Source organism: Planococcus citri, chromosome 1 (genome assembly GCF_950023065.1).
Source record: "Planococcus citri chromosome 1, ihPlaCitr1.1, whole genome shotgun sequence".
NCBI classification, from domain to species: domain Eukaryota; kingdom Metazoa; phylum Arthropoda; class Insecta; order Hemiptera; family Pseudococcidae; genus Planococcus; species Planococcus citri.
Genome location: NC_088677.1, coordinates 1,432,158 through 1,453,991, shown reverse-complemented (window position 1 = coordinate 1,453,991; position 21,834 = coordinate 1,432,158). Strand labels below are relative to the sequence as shown.

The 21,834-nt window shown below is 35.7% G+C and overlaps 1 protein-coding gene across 2 annotated transcripts in view; it reads left to right on the top strand.

The window, feature by feature from the left end:
* slf (C-type lectin domain-containing protein slf) overlaps positions 1–21,834 on the top strand; it is a 55,124-nt gene that overhangs the window by 30,271 nt on the left and 3,019 nt on the right. The window contains exons 1-3 of one of the 2 annotated variants that reach the window (XM_065362341.1): positions 470–688; positions 14,467–14,668; positions 20,033–20,212. In XM_065362341.1, coding sequence (XP_065218413.1) covers positions 14,467–14,668; positions 20,033–20,212 — 382 coding nt within the window. In that variant the 5' untranslated portion in view covers positions 470–688. Of the gene's footprint in view, positions 1–469; positions 689–14,466; positions 14,669–20,032; positions 20,213–21,834 lie in introns of those variants that run through there. The other variant, XM_065362333.1, reaches the window with a different exon arrangement.

The following is a 21,834-nucleotide window of genomic DNA, read 5'->3' as shown; positions in this document are numbered from 1 at the left end:
TACGTATCATTCACCTTGAAACTCGATTTTACGACAAATAAAAAACTGGAAGCTATTTTTTCGCATACTTCTTCTGGTTTCATTGCACCTACAGATGAGTATCAGCAGTTTGAGTACCTATTGGCTATTACATCGGATGATGTGGTTTGTCCATATATCTATCTACTAATAACGTAATTCGAATGTAAAAGTATTTCTCGTCACCGAAGAAAGATAACGAAAAAAAATTTTTTAAAAAAACTAGGGAGAAGACGATGAAAAAAACCGGATAATTTTCTTGACATTGATACGGATGTTGTATCGCGAGTGCGTCCGTACAGCCCGTACCAGTGAAAGCTATCTCAAGGTCATGTGGTAGCTTCTTCTTGTCAGAAGGTCATCATGCTTCTTCCAAGTACCATCTCCCACTCGGCACTAGGCTGCATGGTGTATGGGCTTCTCGCGAATCAATCCTCAATTCCAGTAACCCACTCCTATACTCGGACAATTCCATCCATATCTATATATACGACTACGAACCGGTTAAGTAATGCTTTTTTTAATTGTCGCGTGAACCGCCGCCGCCACATTGCTGTGTGAACCGATTACGTCACAGTGTTCCATATTTTATACTTACTCGGCATCGCGTTCGACTCATTTTTGCGCGCCTTTTTTTGACCTTTTTTTTTTTTAGAAATCGCTGGCAAAGGTAGGTGTGATATATTTTACCCAAATTGTGTCAATTTTATCTATAGTGTATGTGCTTGAAGTTATGTGATTCTATTTTCAACCAAGATTATGCAATACTATTTTTGCATTTTTTTTAACCTTTTTGCAATAATTGCCATAAAAGGGGCCTTTTTACGGACATTTGCAGCCAATTTTTTTCAGCGAAATGGGATGAAAAGAATTGCATCCATCGTAACGTTGAAAAATTCGTTCATTTTCAGACTCTTATCGTCCAATATTTTGAGAGGAAATGATTCAACTTAGACTTACATTTGACGTTTTTAATTTTTAAAAATTTAACTTTCCAATTTTCGCTCATCAGACTATCTCAAAAACAAAATTCGAGCATTCCACTGGTAGGAGATTTTTTGTTCTTTGTCCCATGAATGGTTCTGTTTGCTTTTATTTTTTTTTGGGCTTTTATTTTTCTTCGAAAAATTAAATTTTTTGTGAATAATTTTAAAAAAATCAAAATGACTTATACTGAATTAAAACAATTAATTTTTAACAATAGGTAATCGTGAGTTCTACCAAAAAAATTAGTGCGAAATCCCTCAATAAAAGTTGAATTTTTAGGGGGAGTACTACTTAAATTATAAGTTAATTTTTCAGTACAGCATATTATTTTGAAGGAATTTTAAAAGGTGAGTGAAAATTTAATGTTCTTGAAATACCTTGTGGAATTTTTTTGGGAAAGTTTATGACAACTTTTTTCAACAGTCAAAATTGACTTCTCAGGATGAAATATTAAAGCTTGTCATGTTGTCAACCAATCTGGAAATTCCAATAAAACTTAAATTTCCCTGTAAAAGTTCAAAAATCCTACTGGAAATTTCAAAGTCGACAATTGCCCAGAGGAAAATGAGTGGATCTGATCATACAGCTGAACATATCTAATCTGATTAGATTTGATCAGATTTAATTGGATCCGAGAAATAATGTTCAGATCTGATCTGGTCTGATCAGATAGATCTATTCATATCTGGTCAGATCCAACCAGAACACCCTCCCCCCTCCCTTCCATCGGTCCTGATCAGGTCTGAATAGGTCTAATCTGATCAAATCTTTGATCTGGTCAGATATAATCAGATCTTATCAGGTGAAATTGAGACCATGAAATGTCCGGATCTGATCAGATCTGAGCAGATGTAATCCAATCAAAACTTTGGATCCGGTCAGATCTGGTAAGGTCAAATTAGATCCATGAAATTGTCCGGATTTGATCAAATCTCATCAGATTTGATTCCAATCATTTTCCGCTCGGTGAACTACTAAAGGTTTGATTTTTGTAAATTTTCGAAATCTTCAGTTCAGAAAATCACCACTTCCAGTGAATTTCAACTGGAGAAAAAATTTTGAACTCAACAAAAATAGGTCTAAAAACATATTACTCAACACTTCATAAATTCCATTTTCAATTTTTGGAAGATTTTTTAAATATTTCAAAGTCTTAATTTCCATTTTTGTTGGGGGGGGGGAGCTTTTATTTAATTACGGTAATGATCTGAAATTTGGCCTGTACTTTATTTTTGTCCTTCCATATCGATCGATGTTGATGTCAAACTGTTCTGGGGCCTCCGGCAAATTTTTTAATTCTTGAAATCTTTAGGGGAAAAAATTTCAAAGTATGTACTTACTTAAGCTAGGATTTGAAACAACCGAAAAATATGTGCCTAAATCACTTCAATAGTCAAAAAGATGAACAATTGCAGTTTGATTTTTTCCACGTGTGACCAACCAAATGGGTCACGAACAGGCACCAATCATGTTGAAATATCAATTTGGACTATTTTTAAGGGATTTTTTTAAAATTTAAATTTTCGAATCATGGATAGGGGCTTCAGAACGGCTTGAAATGAGGGTATAAAGTAAATTTTGACTTTCGAACTTCATTTGGTAAAATTTTGAGAAAATTTCAACTTTCAAAAATCTGCAGGAGCTTCAGAACTGCTCAAAACTATTTTTAATCGATTCGGAGGGGGGGTGTTGAAAATAGGGTGTACACGATATTTCAGCTTTCTGGATTAATTTGTAAAATTTTGATTTTCCTTCCCTTTTTGGCCTAGATTTGATTTTCAAAAATTCGTCAAAAATCAAAAAATGCACTTCAGTATCTGAAATTTTCAGCTTTATCCGGTCTAAAAGTATTTCTCGCATGTTGGGGTACCCCCTTGTAAGAAAAATGTTGAACCAATCAAACAATTTTGAAAATAAATGGTTACAAAAACGGTTAATTTGACGAGGGAACCTCTCGAGAAGTTCGTCTTAGATTTAAACAGAACCATGATTTTTGGAAAGAGCATAGTCTAAAAAACCCACATAACTCAAATTTCATATGTCTAAATTGTTTTTTTGATTTTTGGCAAACTTTTGAGAATTTAAAATCGAATAATTTTTGACAATTTATGCTAAACAAAAAAATGCATGCTTTCAATAAAAATAACTGAAAGTCCTAAAACTAACATCAACACTCCTTCGAAAACCAAATTTCACCATTTGCGGCCATTCTCGAGCCTCCAGCACAACTTTTGATTTATTCTCCAAAAAAGTGTAGAAATCTACTTGCATAGCTAAAAATTGATTGTAACTAATTTGGAACCCATTTAACGAGCTTATTTGCATTTTGACTAATTATCAGGTGGACACTTCAAATGCATTTTTTCAACCAAAATAAGTGGCAAAAATTCAAAAGTTCAAAATCCTTCTGTTAGATGATAAATTCTTGAAACTTGTACAAATCCCTGTATCCGTAAACTAGGTAGCCCCTCCCCCCCCACACTCAATCAGAATTTCACTATTTTGAGCAAGCTAGAACCTCTGTAGCAATTTTTGATTTCTCCAGAACTTTACAATTTTTCTGGATGACGTGGGAATTAATTGGGGGGGGGGCAAAATTGAGTTGTGGATTATTCTAAACACATTTCACGAGTGTACCCACGATTGTCTCGATTTCCTGGTGGGCACCTCACGTGCGTTTTTTATAACAGGAAATTTTTTAATGATATTTTTGTAGGTAATTGGAAAATGCTGGTCAAAAATATACCCTCAAAGTGACTGTCTAAAAATTGGCTCAAATCAGGATCGTGCTTCAAACAGGTTGAAAATAAGTCACAAATCGATGCCCTGATTAATTTTCATACCTTCAGGAAAAATTTTAAAATTTTGAAGAAAATGAAAATCGCGTTGAAACCTCATCGTTCAGAATTACCTACCTAGTTTAAGAACAACTCGTATTTTTTATTTCATTTTTTATAAGGGATAGATTGCCAAAAATGATGAATTTTTAATTTTCAAAAATTTTCCAAAAATCAAAAAATTTGCAGGGGCAGCTGAAATTTGGGTAATAGGAATTTTAGACTACGTTCTTTTCAAAAATCGCGATCTCGTTCAAAGAGAAGGCCTTATTGTGAGTTCATATGTGCTAAATTTCATCAGTTCTCTTTTGAAACGATTTTTTTTTCAAATTTGAAAAACCCACAAATTTTCTAGAGGCTACAGAAGAACTTTTAACCATCAATAATCGATTGGAGGATCTACATATAATAGCTTATTGGGGTATCTCAATTTGGTCAACTTTTTTTCATGAAAAATGGAACTTTGATCAAAAAAATTTTCTGCCTAATTCAAAATTCGTTAAAAATCTCGAATCTCAGCTTATTAATTTAAAAAAAAGCAAAAGAAGGGATTGAAATATTTCTAATAACTGCATTGCGTATTCGCTCTTCATCAATTAAATCAGCATTATTCTTTCCCCCGTCATCTCATAAACCTATGTTTTTACAGCTCGAATCTCAGTAATTACTACTATTCGTAGGTACTTCAACACATGACACGTATTTGCGTGTAAGTACTCGTACGTACAGACGTGTAATTAGGGTCATAAGAATCGTTAGCGGAATTAAAAAGCCTTCGCAATTACTCGTTATATAGAGTCGAAAGAAAAAAATGAAATAAAATTGGTAGGTACCTCTGTAGAGGTATAAGATAGGCAGCTCAGCACGTAATAATATTTTTCCAATTGTGTTATAAAAAGTCGCTAATTACAAATTAATGAAGGAGACTCGCCGCTCGGCGCTCGGCGGTCATTCTCGCCAACAGATTAATCAAATAATTATTCGCCCAATTGTCCAATTGTCCACTTGTTACGCTAATACTTATGGTACTCACTACTCACCTATTCGTACGTACGTGCGGAACTTTCACTTCTACGTATGCTCACATACGAAATGAATAATATGGCGTATTTTTTTTTCGACTTTTTATTTTTCCATTTTGTCTATTGTTAGTTAATACGAGTACTTTTTCACTTTCACGAATTATTATTGTAATCATATTTGAAAACAATCGCGCTTCATTTGCTGAAAAAATAAAGCTCGTCGCGTAGGTTTTATAATTAACGCCATCGTGTCGCATGTCAAGTGATTAGTAGGTACTCGTAGGTACTTTTAGTTTACAAATATGCACGGATGACGATTTTGTGTGTTGCCTATACCTTGCGCCTATGTGATGCCTACTGTCAGGCTAATGGCCCATTTACACTGAACTTATACGCCTGTGCCGGTATAATACGTATGTATGGATTACGTAGACATTCTTACAGATCGTCGACCGTATGAGTATCAATTGGTATTCGTACCTTAACCTCCTACCTGGTGTTCGATGTTGGCTAGATGGCTACTTACCTATACCTATAGTTCTACCATACATACGAGTACATTCATATAGCACATTTGTACAGTATTAGTAATGTACTTCTGCATACGATACGAGTACTTATAATAACGCAATTGAGGATTACTTAATATTACACATAGGTCTGGTAATAGGTATACCTACGGACTGGTGTAAAAATGAGATAGTCTAGTGTTGTCTTCCTATCCTCTTTTTCCTCTTATCACGAGCCCACAGACCCATAGCTTGATTTTGATCGTACTCTGGTGTTCCTATTTTTATGAAATACATTACGAGTAGCGAGCGTTTCTTAATTTAGGGTACCCTCATATTGCCCAATTGCCTCTGTTTATTCCATGTGTAGATATTTCTATCAAGTATGAATTTTAATTTTTTTTCATCCTCTTCTCCTAATAAGAGAGTCTATTGAAATCACCCAAATCGCACTCTTCGAATTGAACGACACCAAACTAGATGGAAAGAGAATGTCCTAAAACCCCTGTAATCAAAATTTCAAGTACTCTAGTTTATTTTTTGGACTTTTGGCGAATTTTTGAGAATTGTAAAAATTTAAAAAAAAGCTTGTTTTAAGGGAGATTTTGAACTTTTTCATGGAATATGATTTTTTTTCGAGCAAAATAAACCAATGTGGAAAATTCATTTAGGCTAATATTTTTCCTGTCAAAATTCTCCGGAAGTTATTTCTTGATGAAATTGTAGCCAAATGGTCGTAATTTTTTCCAAAATTGCTAAGAAATTTGTGATTTTTTATCAACACGTCCAAAAAGCATTGATTTTTGCCTTGTCTGCCTAAAAAATCCTCTTTTTGTTTCAAAGTTTGCCATATAAAAAGTCCTGGATTGATTCAAAAACTTTTTTTTTTTGTCAAATCCTAGTATAGATTTGAGAAATTATGAAGGAATATTATTGAGTAAGTAGAGGTACCTTTAAAAAAAATTTCGGCTTGCTTAAATGAGTTCGTGCTGAGTTTTGATTCCTTAATTTATGGCAGTCACTTTGGCAAATTTTGTCATTTTTTTAGAACTTTGACAAATCATCCGATTTTGAGATTATTTGAATTATTTTTGGTAATTTAGAAAATTTTTGCGAGATTTTACTCAAATTTTGTGACACTTAATTGAGGTTTTTTCGTTCTGTTTCTTTGTTTTAGATATTTTAAGGTCATTTGCTAACAAATTTTAACAATATTTTAGGCAATTTTCGAGTTTCGATGCAATTTCATCAATTTTTGGCAACTTTCAAAAAATTTCTACGACAATTTTACAGTTTTTAATCCAATATTTAATTCTTGAGATTTATTGAACATCTTGATCATCAAAATTTTCACTTTTCTTTTTATCGTTTCTTATTTATGTATGTATTTTATGTTTGTTTTTGATTCTGAACTTGTAAAGTTACGAATTTAGAAAAGCTGGAAACCTACGTAAAATTCTATATTGAAAAATTATACACAGCTTAAAAAACGCCAAATAATATTAAATATAAAAAAAAACAAAAAGAGACGTCAGGTGCGGGTGGTGGGTGGACTTCAGCTTACGACGACACCTGTAACGAAAAAAAAATACACGTATCTGAGTACCACTGTACATCACACTCAAATAAGTATACCCCTTTCACCACAGTTCATTTAAATAAAAGCAATCTATCTTGAGATCTGGATTACCCGCGATCCCACTGCTGTTTAGGCTAGGCAGCTTACCTACCATGACAGCCAGTGTGGTTGTTGCATAGGGACACTGGACCCCAGCCCCCTGGACCAGCTACAGAGCTCCCTCGCCAGATACACGTTGTATCATCAGGCTGTGTGCCGCATCGTCGCCTGGACCCCAGGCCCTGCATAGCGGACACACCACAACAACCCACAAGATGATAAAAGCGCACAAGAGATCAAGCAAACATAATATTATGTTGAAATAAACATAAGTACCCGAGGTACTCTGTGAGTAAACTTCCCACTTGACAATAGATTCGCCGCCCGAAAAAGCCGGTGAAAAAGCCGGCCCAAAAATGACAGTAAATTTGCCGGTAAAAAAACGCCAGCCAAAAGCGGCTGTTTAAAGTGGCTGATTAATTCATTAAAACGCCGAAAAATCTACCAAGCTACAAAAAATTTCTAGCCCAAGGTAGGATCGAACCCGCGACTCCTGCGTGGAAGTCCAGAGCGCTCACCATTCAGCTATCACAGCAACAATAAAATGTTCGTTTTCAAGTGGTATACATGTACCGCACTTCGTACTTTCCTTTAAATTTTTTGAAAATGAGTTCTGAACACAGGTTGCGCATGTGCATTGTAATCGGCAAATCAACAAAATAAAAAACTGCTGCTTAAAACGCCGGCTCAAAAGCGGCTGTTTTTCTAAAAGTGGCGGAAAGCGGCTGATTTAAATGGCTGATTTTATAAACTAGCCGCTTCTAGCTGGCGTTTTTTCACCGGCAAATTTACTGTCATTTTTGAGCGCCTTTTAAGTGGCAGATTTACAAAAATCAGCCGGCGTTTCGGCTTAAAGCGGCGAATCTATTGTCAAGTGGGTTCAAAACCAAGTTAAACTCACCTAATAAAGTCTTCAGAGGGGGCAGCTACCACGAATCGTCGAGAGAACAGGGCAATGGTTAAACAGACCACTTTCACAACAGGTACTGAGAAAGTTAGAATGCAAAACCAGTCGCGTCCTTAGCCAGCAGCCTCCCCTGCCCTCGCGGAGATGGACCACGGATGCTGCATTGCTGCTAGCTCGCGATTGGGTAGCCAGCCACCCTGCACACACGATGAAGGGGAGAGAGGGTCCATGTCTCGACGACGTCACCTTCTCTCTCACTCCGACTCGTGCAACAAAAAGAATACTCCAAACACGCATGCAAAAAAATAACCCCAAAAAAAGACATCGCAAATATTTTACCTTTACAAACTGAACTAAAAAATATTTATTTAAAGACGCCCAACATCTAGGCTTCTAGCTTAATTACATCGTATGTACATTGGAAAACATAGATTTAAATTTTTAAATTAATTAACTAAATCACCAACATAGACTAATAAAGAAATACATAACAATGGTAAAGGAAAAACATAACAAATTATTAACAATTAAAGAAAAAAAAATTTCAAATACCGTTAAATAGGTTGGAAACTTTCAAGAAAGTGAATAATTTTTTACATAAGTCTTTATCATCTTCTTTCAAGTCTTCATATTTGAAGCCTATTCCCAGTATATTTTCAACATTTGATTTGTATATAGAATACACAAGTCCAATATGTGTTGAATCATTATGTTTACACTGCAACATGGACATTTTTTTTTAGAAATTTTTCTGTGAATAGTGAGCTGTGGGTAAATCAGGTGTGGCCTATTCATATCCTGGATAAAATTACTTCTTCACACCTGCTTGAACGCTATGAGATGATAGGATTTGGTGGTATTGTTTTTATACTTATGACTGAGTTCTTTCTTTAATAGCATTCAAGTTGGCAGGATCAATATTATCAGAGGTCAGCAATAAATTTCTTAGTATGGTTTCCAAAAAGTTTGTAGGTGAAGTATTGCTTTTCAAGGCTTGAATGAAAAATCTTGAAGTAATTCATGCGACTCGGATTCATGGCGATCTTTATCAAGCCCATATCCAGGATTTTCTCCTGGGGGGGGGGGGGGGTGGTGATGAATGACTCATAAGTAGGGGACAAAACCCACAAAATTCCCATCTGGCTCATATATATAAAAATTTCAATAGTAGGCAACATCACATTTCAGACATTTTCATGCTGAATTTCAGCTTGAAAAACGTGTTGTTCAGAGTGAGGTTTTTGGAATTTATCCAGTAAATTGTTTATTTATACCTATTTATAATGAAATTCAGACGAGCAAAGCAAGGGCAAAATTTTGGAAATTTGTCAACCCAAAGAATAGAAAATACTACATTTCTGATTGTAAAATTGATTTTTCTGGATTCAACTTGACACTCCTCATGTCCTCAGACTTGAATTAGTAGTTTGTTCAACTAGGGAGCGAAAATGATTTTTGACGATTTTCAAGGTTTATTGCCCAATCATTGCGAGGAAAATAATTCAAAATTGTCAAAAATCATTTTTACTCCTGAGTTGGATCCAACATATTTTTCGTTAAGAGGGAGAAAAATCCCAGTACCTATCCAATTCCAATAATGACCAGTAAGCTGGAGCAAAAAGAGCACTTTTTTTTCTCTTATACGAGTAATAATGAAAAATATGCTTCCAGAAATTTCAATTTCAAAAAAGGGAAGCAAACAAAAGCTGCATTGGAAATTCATAATTCAAGAAACAAAAATAATTAGTACATAGATTATGCAACTACCTAGGAGATGATGTGATTTTAAATGAATTTTGAAGTTTGTAGCAAATTATCTCCCTAGAAACATAAAACAACATTTATTTTTTCTTGATTCAATGCAAGAAATTGTAGGAAATTATATTAACCTAAGGATTTTTTGGCCCTGGGGGGGGGGGTGATTGTACCCCAAATCACCCCCCCCTCCGAATACTCCTATGATCTTTATTGTAGTATTTTAGAGCAAGGCAGTTTCCTCTTTCTTGTAATGTGCCCTATTGACAAAATTATGCATAAAAAACAGGTGTGTGGATGCATAATGGGTGAATTTGGATTTTTTTCAAAAAAAAAAAAAAACAACATGTGATTCAGCCTGCGAATAGCATGCGTAGAAGTAACGTAAAAGCATGTATGTAAAATGAAAGAAAAATTTTAAAAAATTTATGCCCTGGATGGAATCAAACCTGGGATCCGCCGTCTCTGATTTTCTGCGTTACCTAGCCCACTCGGCCACTTCACTGCTTCTGAAGAGTGAAGTTATTTCCGCATAAATGCTTGTGCATTGTGAACTTATTAAATTTTTAAATTTTTCTCCCAAGTCCAAAAAGTGCAAACATTTATAACTCCACTCTTCATAAGCAGCGATGCACAGTGGTCCGAAATGAAAAGTAGCGGCCAAAAATCGAATTTTAAAGAAAAATCCGTAAAATTTCGGATATGGTGGTTTTTTAGGTCGCTGAAGTCGATTTTGGCACTTATTTTACCCCTAACCTCAAAATGAGCCCTCGAAGGGGGGAGGGGGTGGTGCAAAATCGAATTTCAAAGCAAAATCCGTAAAATTTTGGATATGGGGGTTTTTTAGGTAGCTGAAGTCGATTTTGACATTTGCTTGTTCCCTAACCTCAAAATGAGCCCCCAAAAGGGGGAAGGGGGTGGTTCAAGACATCAAATTTCGATAAATGCGAAATGGGTATCGAAATATGTACTTTTTTCGGATCGCTATGGGATATGGGGTTTTTTTAGGTCGCTGAAGTCGATTTTGGCATTTATTTTACCCCTAACCTCAAAATGAGCCCTCAAAGGGGGGAGGGGGTGGTCCAAAACATGAAATTTTAAAAAATTCGCGATGGTATCGAAATATATTTTTTTTGGGTCGCCAAAGTCCATTTTAGTATTCATATTCCCGTAGTAATTTTTTATCTGAAAATGTTTTTAAAAAAATAGGAAAAACTGCATTTATGCAACTTTGCATAGCAATTTTTTCAAATGGGGCAGGTTGGGGCACCAAATTTTTCAAGGGTGTTTTTCTTTACATGTCATAGTACCCCAGGGATGTGATATTTCCCGCTGCTCTAGCTTGCGTTTTTTTTAAAAAGAACTTTTACCTCAAAAGTAGCAAAAAAAATGAGTTGTTTTGTAATGAGCATGGTAGAAACTAAAATATTTTTGAAAAAATGGAATCAACGATTTTTATATTCAAAAATGTCCATATTTTGATATAAACCCATAAAGTTTTGAAAAAAATTAAAATTGACACGTTTTTTAGCATTTTGAAGTTAGCAGTTTTTTTTGACTATTTTGAGGTACCTCAATTCATTCATTTCTGTAGGCAAGCAAAATAATGGAAAAGTGTTTGAAATCACAGAAAGGGACGTGGAATATAATGTAGAAAACCACTACATATTCGTAATCAACTTTTGAGACTTCTTCAATCTGAGGATTTTTTGAATTTTGGCCGCTACTTCTTTATTTTGGACCACTGTGCGATGTGGCTGAGCAAGTTAGGTAACATGGAAAAATAGAAGTGGCGGGTCCCAGGTTTGATCCCCGCCCAGGGCAAAAATTTTTTCAATTTTTATTTCATTTTACATGCTTTAACATTGCTTTTACACATGATATTCGCAGGCTGAATCCCATGCTTTTTTTGAAAAAAGTCCAAATTCACGCATGCTTGTGCTATGCATTAAAGCATGCGTTTTAACATGCTATCGCATAATTTTTGTCAATAGGGTGGTGGTGCCTATTTCTGATATAAGTTGCCTATATAGAGATGAAGAGCATGATTTCTGAAGTTTGTCTAGTTCTGACTTGGCAGCTGAATTATACGAGTAGATGATTGATCCGTAGTCCATAATGGATTGAAGGTGGCTTGAAAAAATACATAATAATGCCCATTCATCTGCACCCCATCTGGTATGACGGAGTTTTTAAAGGATGTTCATAGCATTATTTCCTCTCTGTTTGACATAGTTGAGATGGGTTTTCCAATTTAAGTGCTCATGTAGGTAGAGTCCAAGAAACTTATGAACTAGATTTGAAGATTGATACTCTGTGTGGGTCTATGCTTACTAGAGGTCTGCGCAGGTCGGGCAAGCCCACCGGCTTACCCAACCTGGCCCGAGTACTTGGGCAAAAAGCCCGACCCGACCGACCCGAAAGCCCAAAACAAGCCCGATGGGCCCGAGCCCGACCCGACAATAATTTTTCAACACTTCCGATAAATTTTGTTGCAACGTTGGCGTGATGCAACGAGATGGTTTTCCCAACAATAGGCATTGTTGTGACATGAATATGGTGCTACACTTTTTTATTTATGAGTACTCACAGCGCGGCGCATGCATTGAGTACCAGTTATGTACTGAAACCCGAGCCCGAGAAAGCCCGACAAGCCCGGCTCGACCCGACCCGACTTTTATCGGGCTCGGCCCGCGGGCTTTCGGATAGGCCTGTGCAGACCACTAATGCTTACGATGAAAGTTGACAATAACAGCTTTTCAGGTGAAAAATGCAGTCTATTTTCAGTAATCCATCTCTGAAGCCGATTAATTGTTTCTTGGAGACTTTTTTGAAGTTTGTTGATTGATTTTGCTCGAATAAAGATCGCCAAATCATCAGCAAATAGTGAGTAATTTACTGGCTTGAGTAGTTTTTAATTCGATGTCATCAGATCTTTACAATATTTTGTATGACTTTTATGAATTAGGAAAATTTATGATAAATTCTTGACTTTTTGTCAGACTACCTATTAAATTTTTTTGGTAATTCGGATGGTAATTTTTGGAAAATTGCCGATGTATAATACGTAGGTACCCTATAAGTATGTACAATGTACACCATGCTATAGGTCAATATTAGTAAAACGCTTCGATAAAACTACATAAAAGAAAACACGTTTCAACTGATAGGTAATCTAATCATCAGAAACTATACTTAAATGGCACACACGTTCACTTACTCACGTGTAAGACGTGTCAGAGTGAGGGTGAGCAGACATGTACCCACATTCATTAAAGCTCTGGCGTTTGTAAATACAGCAAAAGGTTTTTTCTATTCTCATTTGCAATAGAACACGTTAAATTGGTCGGTAAAGTATAGTTATTTATTATTCGTCGAATGTCGTATACGTTACTTACGAGTATTTCAAAACTCTCGGTGGCCGCCAAAAAAGACGAAATAAAATAAAGGAAAAAGAACGAATGGATGGTTTCTTTGAAACGAAATTCACGACTGTAATGAAACTGCAACGTGAAGCGCATGATTACGTCAGCACAAATTAGATATCTAGCTATGCGTCTGTGTAGTATAGGTCTAGACCTAAAGGTAGGTAGGCTTTGCAGTCGGCAAATGACTAAGACGTGAGAAAAGCGAGTACTATAATACCAGCTACTTGAACAGAGTGATACTTGAGACTCATCTTATGTACCTCTCTCTATACCTACCTATAAATAGAGATATGACCCGAATAACGTCCAGAATAATGGCTTTCGAGTATATGGGCAATTTTTTTCTGATTATAATCGAACGTAGATAGTCATTACGTAAGATTAACCACATAGACTATATAGAACCTATCGGTTTAGTTCTGCAATTTCTTAATTATACGTACGTCCTTTCAAGTACACGAATTAATGGGGCTTCGTGAACAAAAATATTTCTGTTTGACAATTTTCTCAAAAATTGGCCCCTTCGACAATTTTACCAAAAATGGGCAGTTTTTGTCAATTATGACTGAAATGGATAATTCTTGACTATGTTGATAAAAAATTGACGCTTTTTGACACTTTTTTTTAAAATTTTGGCAAACTTGGCAGAAAAAGAGCCAGAACTTTATAAGCAAATTTGGCAAAAAAAAACACAGCACTTTAAGAACAAAAATAGGACTTTTTAAAAAGATGACGTGAAAATCAATTCTTTTTAGTAGTCTGGGGGAGGAGAGGAGAACAAAAAATTATGGACTTATACAACATTCAAGAATTGGCAAGCCCCCTCCCCTCACCCAAAAAATGAAGTGAAAGAAGGCATGTTTAAAAGTACTCTGCTCCAAAATGAAAAGTTTTCAGATAATTTGTAGTAAGTACCTGCAAACATTAATTTCCCATATTTTTTTCTATATTTTTCAACTTTGGGAACATCATACAAGGAAACCAACATCATTTGGAGGTCCAAAGGAAGTTTTTTCTTGAAAAAGTGCTTATTCATAAATATCCTGCCCATAGTTGAAAAATGTTCAAAAAAATTCTACAGACATCAATTTTTTATATTTTTTTATTTTTCCCTAATTTGGGGGTGGGGGGCTCCATACAAGAAAGCCAACGTCATTTGGAGGACAAAGAAGGTCTTTTCTTGAGAAGGAAGTTATGTGGAAATGAGATACCTACCTACTTTTTAAAAAATGTCCTTGATTTTGATTCATTCTCATTTCTTGTGATTTTTTCAAATTTGAGGGATTAATATTCAGCTATAATGAAATGGTGTATTTTTGTTACAGATGTTGGCGACTTGGGTATTTTTAACGTTAGGAGTTACTGTAGCGCTTGCCGATATCCACGGTCACGGTCACCATCACGGGGGTGACCACAATCACAACCACGGCGCTCATAACAACAACAACGCTGCAGCTGCCAAACAAGCAATCACCGAAAGACCTGGACGTTTCTTATCGCTGCCAGTACCTGAAAAATGTAGTCAACGTAAGTTAAAATATCGCAATACCTACTCGTTTGTATGGGTTTTTGCACTTTTGCCATTGACTCGGCCGCCGGACGGCGGACACCTTGTATATTGGTGTGGGTGTGGGATACCGATCGCTATATAGGTACTCGTCCTATAAACATCTCTGCAACACATTAGCATTGCTTTTCGCATCGATTACACGAGTATTAAAATCTAAATGAGCGTAATCTTGATAAAATTTAGCATTAGTAATGAAACAATTCAGTTGTACTCGTATAAGAAAATTATATTCCCAAGTATAGCCAGTTGTTAGTGTAAATATAATGTACGCTTATCATCTACAATGCTGCGCAATGTCCGACGGGAAACATGATCGCCTGATAAGATTTACACTAGGATAGGAGTACCTACCTACGTGTACGACTCGAACTAGTAGTAGCAGTGGCAACCTCCACACTCCACAGCCATTGCTGTCCGCTGTATTACCTTTTACCTACCGACAATGAAACCAACTAGGTAATTTACACGGTAGGTAATACGTTTGCGTGACTCTTTCCAAGTTCGATGCGATTTCGTTAAAAAAAAAAAAAATCTTAATGCAATGCGCAATATACAACCGGTTGTAGGTTGTAAAATGGCACTCTTTAAGTCTCAGTGAGATACGGTAAATGAATTATAGGCGCTTATCAGGCGAATCACATTTATTAAGATACCTGAGAAAAACTCCAAGTTGTCCACCAGGTGCAGAAAACATTTCATTACACTGAACAAAATACTAGGTCAAAAAAATAAATATTTGTGCTTCGCAGTTCGCAGTCGAGACTTATCAGGTTGACTTATTCCAAATTCGGAGACCCATAAAATGATTCGCTTTTGCCAAAATTGACTACTCCGTTGCAAATATTACGATTCTAAACATTTTTTATGGCTTCAAAACAATGAAAAAAAAATTGCTACAAAAAAAATTCTAAAATCGTTAATTTTGTAAGAAAATTCAAAAATTCTCTTTTGAGTCATGCCATGAGGGAGAGTGATCATGTGATTAACTCTATGACGTAGAACACGAATTGAAAAATTCGAGGATAAAAATTGACAGTTTCTGGTATTTTTTTTCGATTTTCCAACTTGCAAAAAAATACTGTTTTCAACTCATCAACTTGAATTTTCGATTCACCAGCTCTAATCGATTCAAAATGTCGAACTTATGTCAGAATTAAATTTTCAGCTGCCAAAGTTAATCAAAACGCCCTTCTGAAGCAGCTGAAAATTAGTGGGGAAAAGTCAACTTTTGCTGGAGTCTCGAAATTGGCCTGAAAATGACGTAAAACCAAGTGGGTAGGGGGGGGGTCAACTTTAAATTCAGGAAGTTCATTAGTGCATAACTAAAATTCTAGCTTTTCAATTCTTTCGTGCTGCAGTTATATACATATAAAAATGATATATTTTAGTCAATTTCTCGGTTGTTTTGGCATTTTTTAACTTACTAAAACTCGAGAAATGAAATTTTCCTGCCTGACATTTTAGACTCGGAGGATTTTTGACACGCCACGAATGTCAAATTTGAGATGAAGAGTCAAAGTGAAATTAATTTTTTTATACTTAAGAAATTGTTGGACTATAGTTCCATAGGGTATTTCAGTTCGCCAAAATTCACTCGAGAAGATATCCAATACCAAATTGAAGTGCTGAATTTCAATCAACAATTATTGGCTAATTTTTAAATTTTTTTCATTGCCCAAGAAAAAGAAAATTTTAATTTAAAAAACTGACCGGGGAAGTTTCCTAACCGACACAAAAAAATTGAATCGAACAAAAGGAAACCAAAAGAAGACCCCCAAAATACCCCCCCCCGCTCTCCACAGCAAAAATTTCCGGAACTGAAATTCATTTTTAGATTTTTGAAAGATTTTTTTGAAAATTGAAATTTTTTCCATTTCTCATGTGAAAAAAATAAAAATGTGATCAAATTGACAAAAAAGGCTAAAATTTAGTTTTTATCGCATTTTTGGCTTCTCGAGTGGATTTTTGATAATTTCAAACCGTTCTGGAGACTCCAGTGGATTTTCGGATTACCCAATTTTCGAAAAAAAGGTGAGCTGTATTCTAGTGTAGGATTAAAATAAAAGTCAGCATCTATCTGCTCTGATGTCATCTTGTGACTCTTTCGATTCATTTCGGTACATACATATATTCAAAATCTGTTTGTTCCCAAAAACTTTTCAGTAGCAATTACCTATTTTTGAAAAAAAATCAAAAATTCAAAAATTTTGGACGCTGAAAGATTTTGAAAAATACATATATGCCTAAATCGATCGAAAAGGGTCACAAATACATGGGTGCCAAATTTCTTTTTCACTCAGGGACTCTACTTATTTTTTTGAAAACTGACAAATCTTCAAATCCGCTGGAGGTTCTAGAACGGTTCAAAACCATCACCAATCGATGCGAGAGGCTGAAAATGTACTACAAATCAAATTTCAGCTTTTTATGTCAGTTTCATCAAATTTTGATTTTTTTCATGACAAATGGGTGAACTTTGAATTTTTAAAAATTTTCCAAAAATCAAACAATAAATTATTTTAGCTTACAAGGGAACCTCTTGAAGTGTCCGGCTCCGATTTGAACGGAACCGCGATTTTTGGAAAGAGCATGTTCTAAAACCCTCAAATCCAAATTTTCAGCTGCCCAAGTTCATTTTTCGATTTTTGGCGAATTTTTGAAAATCCAAAATTGACAATTTTGGTGATTTATGCTTTTTTTTAAAAAGTACGTACCTGATCAGTAAAAATGTTCAAAATAAGTCCTAAAACTGATATTAACCCCTCGAATCCAAATTTCGCCATTTCCAGCTATTCTGGAGCCTCCAGCGCTATTTTTCAATTTCTCCAGAATTTTGAATTTGCTCCAGAAGGCGTGAATATGAAGTTGGGCAGCTAAAAATCGAGTTGTGTGTTATACTAAACCTGTTTAACGAATTTATTCACATTTGAGCCGATTCTGGAGGGGTCATCTCAAGAGTGGGTTTTTGACCAGCTTTTTTCATAATAAAAATATCCTAAAATTAAAGGGAGACCCAAGAAAGGCTGGAAATGGCGAAATTCGCTCTCGTGGGGTTAGTTCATGACGAAACACTGCGATTCGCGCAAATTTCGAAAATTCTCTCGCAAACGGGAAATTTTTGATTTTTGAATATTTAATTTTGAAAAAAAGCTGGTCAAAAAACCACTCTTGAGGTGTCCGCTCCAGAATCTGCTCAAATGTGGATAAATTCGTTAAACAGGTCGAGTATAACACACAACTCGAAGCATAAATCACCAAAATAGTCAATTTTGGATTTTCAAAAATTTGCCAAAAATCGAAAAATGATCTTGGGCTGCTGAAAATTTGGATTTGGGGGTTTTAGAACATGCTCTTTCCAAAAATCACGGTCCCGTTCAAATCGGAGGCGGACACCTCAAGAGGTTCCCTTGTTAGCTCAGTGAAATTTTTGCTTATGGTGTATTTCGGAGTCTCTTTTAGATTTTCCTCTGTTCGGCTCAAAAATGTTAATGCCGGTTGGGATACTCCCCCAGCCCCTCCCCGCTAGAGGAGAGAACAGAAGGGTATGAACAGATTTTCAAAAAAATTAAATCAGTGGTATTTTTTCTTCTTTTTTCTCTTCTTCCCCTTCCCCCCCCTCCCTGTCACCTTGTGAGGTGGATTCCACTTTTCAGTGACTTTCACTTCAATTCATTTTGTTTCAATTATTTCAAAAGTGGCGAATCCAAAAATTCACTGGAGGCTCTAGATCAGCTCGAGGACAGTCCCAACCGATTTAGGATCCCAAAAATAGAATAATAAGCTAGGTATAATTTTATTAATTTCTACCTCAATTTCATCAAATTTTCATTTTTTTTCTTTTTTATGGAAGAATGGAATTTTGAAATTGACAAAAAGTAGGTTAGGTAGCGAAGAACTGAAGAATTAAAAAAAAAAAACTGAAACAAGGTCTCGTGGGGTATTTTTAGATGCTCTTATTTTAATCATGCTGAAAAAGCATCTCTTTGTTCAAGTTGTCTATTCGATGAAAAAATTGAAAAATTCTCAAGTTTTCAAATTACCAGGTTAGGCACATGTTAGAATTAGACACCCTAGGTACCTATTTGTGTCTTGATGAGGCTGTAAATGATTTTTTTTTTGAACAAATTCAAAAAAAAAAAAAATGAATCACCACCACTTTTTTTCTTTTTGGCTACAACTGCTCTTCAACTTATGTTGCCCCCATTCAATTTTTGAAAAACAGAGGGGCAAAACGGTCATCGACTGGTATACTTATAGAACCTCTCGAAGGGGGTCCGAATTATACCCTTACTGCTTCGACTAAACGAAAGATTCATCTGCACACCAATTACCTACAAACTAAAATTGCAAATACGAGCACCCAAATATACGTAAACGCATAATACATTTTATGTTACCTACGTTAAATTCATCACACGAGACGACGTATGGAGACGGAAATTAATCGCAAAAAGGATGCAAAATGACGTCAGCTTCGACTGCGCCAGATTAGACAGGGGGTATAGAGATGGGGTGGAATTTCTACATACAATATGCATACGCTGCGCCAGACCGGCCCAAGAAAAAGCTGGGAAGCTTATTCGAGCGCAATGAACTGGCGTAAATCCAACGAAGATTGTCATAAAGGTTGGATTTATTTACTACAAATGTACACGTTAGTTTATGGAAACGGAGTACGAGTACGAGTACGAGTAGGAGTGGGTGGCTAGGGCTAGTGTACGCATATATACGAATACGAATACGAGTACGTAAAACTTATACGTAAACGTAAACGTAGACGATAGGTATACCTAAAAAGAGCGCCAGGTCGTAGACAGAGACACTAGACAGTAGACTACGAGACGGCTATAAACTTGAAATACGAGATTAAGATTACATTCGAGATGTATCGCGAGGCGAAGACATGGAGCAGCATGCAGCACACAGCGAAGTTGTACCGTACAATACTCGCAGTGTACCTAAATGTAACAAATGTACCCCTTCGTACTCTTGCATTTACCCGACGAATTCTTCAAACTGGAAAAATACTAGCAAACGCTCTTAGTTTGATGACTATTATTTTTATAAAGTGATGTGTTTTTTTTTTCTTCTCATTCCCTCACTCATTCATCTACCTACTTTCGTACTCAATTTCTAGCTCACCACATATCCACTTCCCTTCAATAACATTTGCGAGCAATCGATACCCTTATTTTTTCGATGACGATGAAATTTTTGTGCCACCCTGTATACATACAATTAGCACGCCTATCTAGTTTTTAATCATTAATGCAGATTGCAGACCTTGATAATGTAAACGAATTCCTAAAATGTGATTACAGGTCCGAAAGAATTCTCTTTCAAAGGCCACAACTATTTCTTCAGTGGACACTTGCCAGAACATAAGGACAAGAAACTTGACTGGTTAGACTCGAGAAATCTCTGTCGCGAATATTGTATGGATCTGCCATCGTTGGAAACGCAAGAAGAAAACAACTTAATTTTCAGACTTATCCAACAAAGTGAGTACTGTGACGTGTTGTGTTTGAAAAAAAAATTAAAAATTAAATTTCATGACTTGAGAGATTTTTGAGTGCGTTACATTGCCCTTCTCTAGAAAAAATCAGAATGAGATTATAGCAATGAGGTGTTATGGGGACAGATGTCGAATATTTTTCCTGGTAATATGCAATTCAAACTGCACTCGTGCAAGTCAAGTTGCCGAGCCACAAAACTGAAGCTATTTCGAGTTAATTTGTCGAAGTGAAAATTTCGAACTCTGTAGCACTTTACATTTTAGACTTGGGGAAAATGTAAAATTATAAAATACCTGTTACGTAATTATAACTTGAAATCAAGTTGAAAGTTCTGGAGCATTTTGTAAATTTAAAAAATCCTTCTTTGCGTTTTCCATTTTTCCAAAAAATTGAGCGCTTTCAATTTTGAATTTAGGCAAAAAAAATGCATGCATTCCACAGAATTCGAGTTTTTTAGGAATAATGGTAAAAAAAAAATATCGAGGGATTTCGAGAAAATTCGGCGGAAACCTTCATTTTGAGATGAAAGCTCCTTGGAAAAATTTTTGCTTCGGAGGTGCTCCTAGAAGGAAGATATAAATCCTCAAAGAGAGAGCTTTTTTGAAAAAATCTTGTTTTTTTTGCTCTAGCCCTTTCCCAATTTGTTTTGGGAACATTGGTCCAGTTCCAAAAATTATTTTTTTTAGATTCTGCATCGACCTAGGCCATAGCCATGACAATCCAAGATCACTTTTAGGATTCCACTGAGCGGTTAAAAATTCGCAAAACGCTCATTTTTGGGAAATTTGTGTTTTGAATATTTTTTATTCTCAAATATTTTGTAAAAACATATACCTATAGGCCGGCATATGACAATAGGAGTAATTGCATCCCCCCGCCGATCCTCCGGGACAACTTTTTTCTTAAAGGGGACGTCCTAAGGAACATTTTAAAGCAAACTTGCCAAAAAAAAAGTTGGACTTACTTACAAAATGGTGATGGCGGCCATTTTGATTAACAGGTCAGCAGAAATCGTAGATTTTGCATTTTAACATAGGACTTGCACGAACTTTTTCAAACTTTACAAAGGTAGATCGAATGATCATGCAAAAATTTATCACCTGTCAAAATTTCAAGTGCTAAAGTGCGTTTTTCGATTTTTGGTGAATTTTTGAAAATCGAATTTAGGCCAAAAATGAGGCAAAAAATCAAAATTTTACCAAATTGACCAAGAAAGCTGAAATTTGGGATATACTCTATTTTCGATATGCCAAATCGATTGGAAACGGTTTCAACCCGTTTTGAGCAGTTCTGGAGCCTCCAGCAGATTTTTGAATTTCGAAATTTCATCAAATTGGAGTTGGAAAGCTAAAATTTATTCAAAAAGCCAATTTCAATACGCTACGAAGTATTACAGGTGAATTTCAAGTCGTTTTGGAGCCTCCAGCGACTTTTTTGAAAATTACTGGAGCCTCCAGTAGATTTTTGAAACTTGAAATTTCCCCAAATTTCATCAAACTGAGATGGAGATTCGAAATTCATTCTGCAAACTAATTTCAATACGCTACGAAGTTAACTGCTGGTGGTTTTCAAGTCGTTTTGGAGCTTCCAGCAACTTTTTGAAAGGT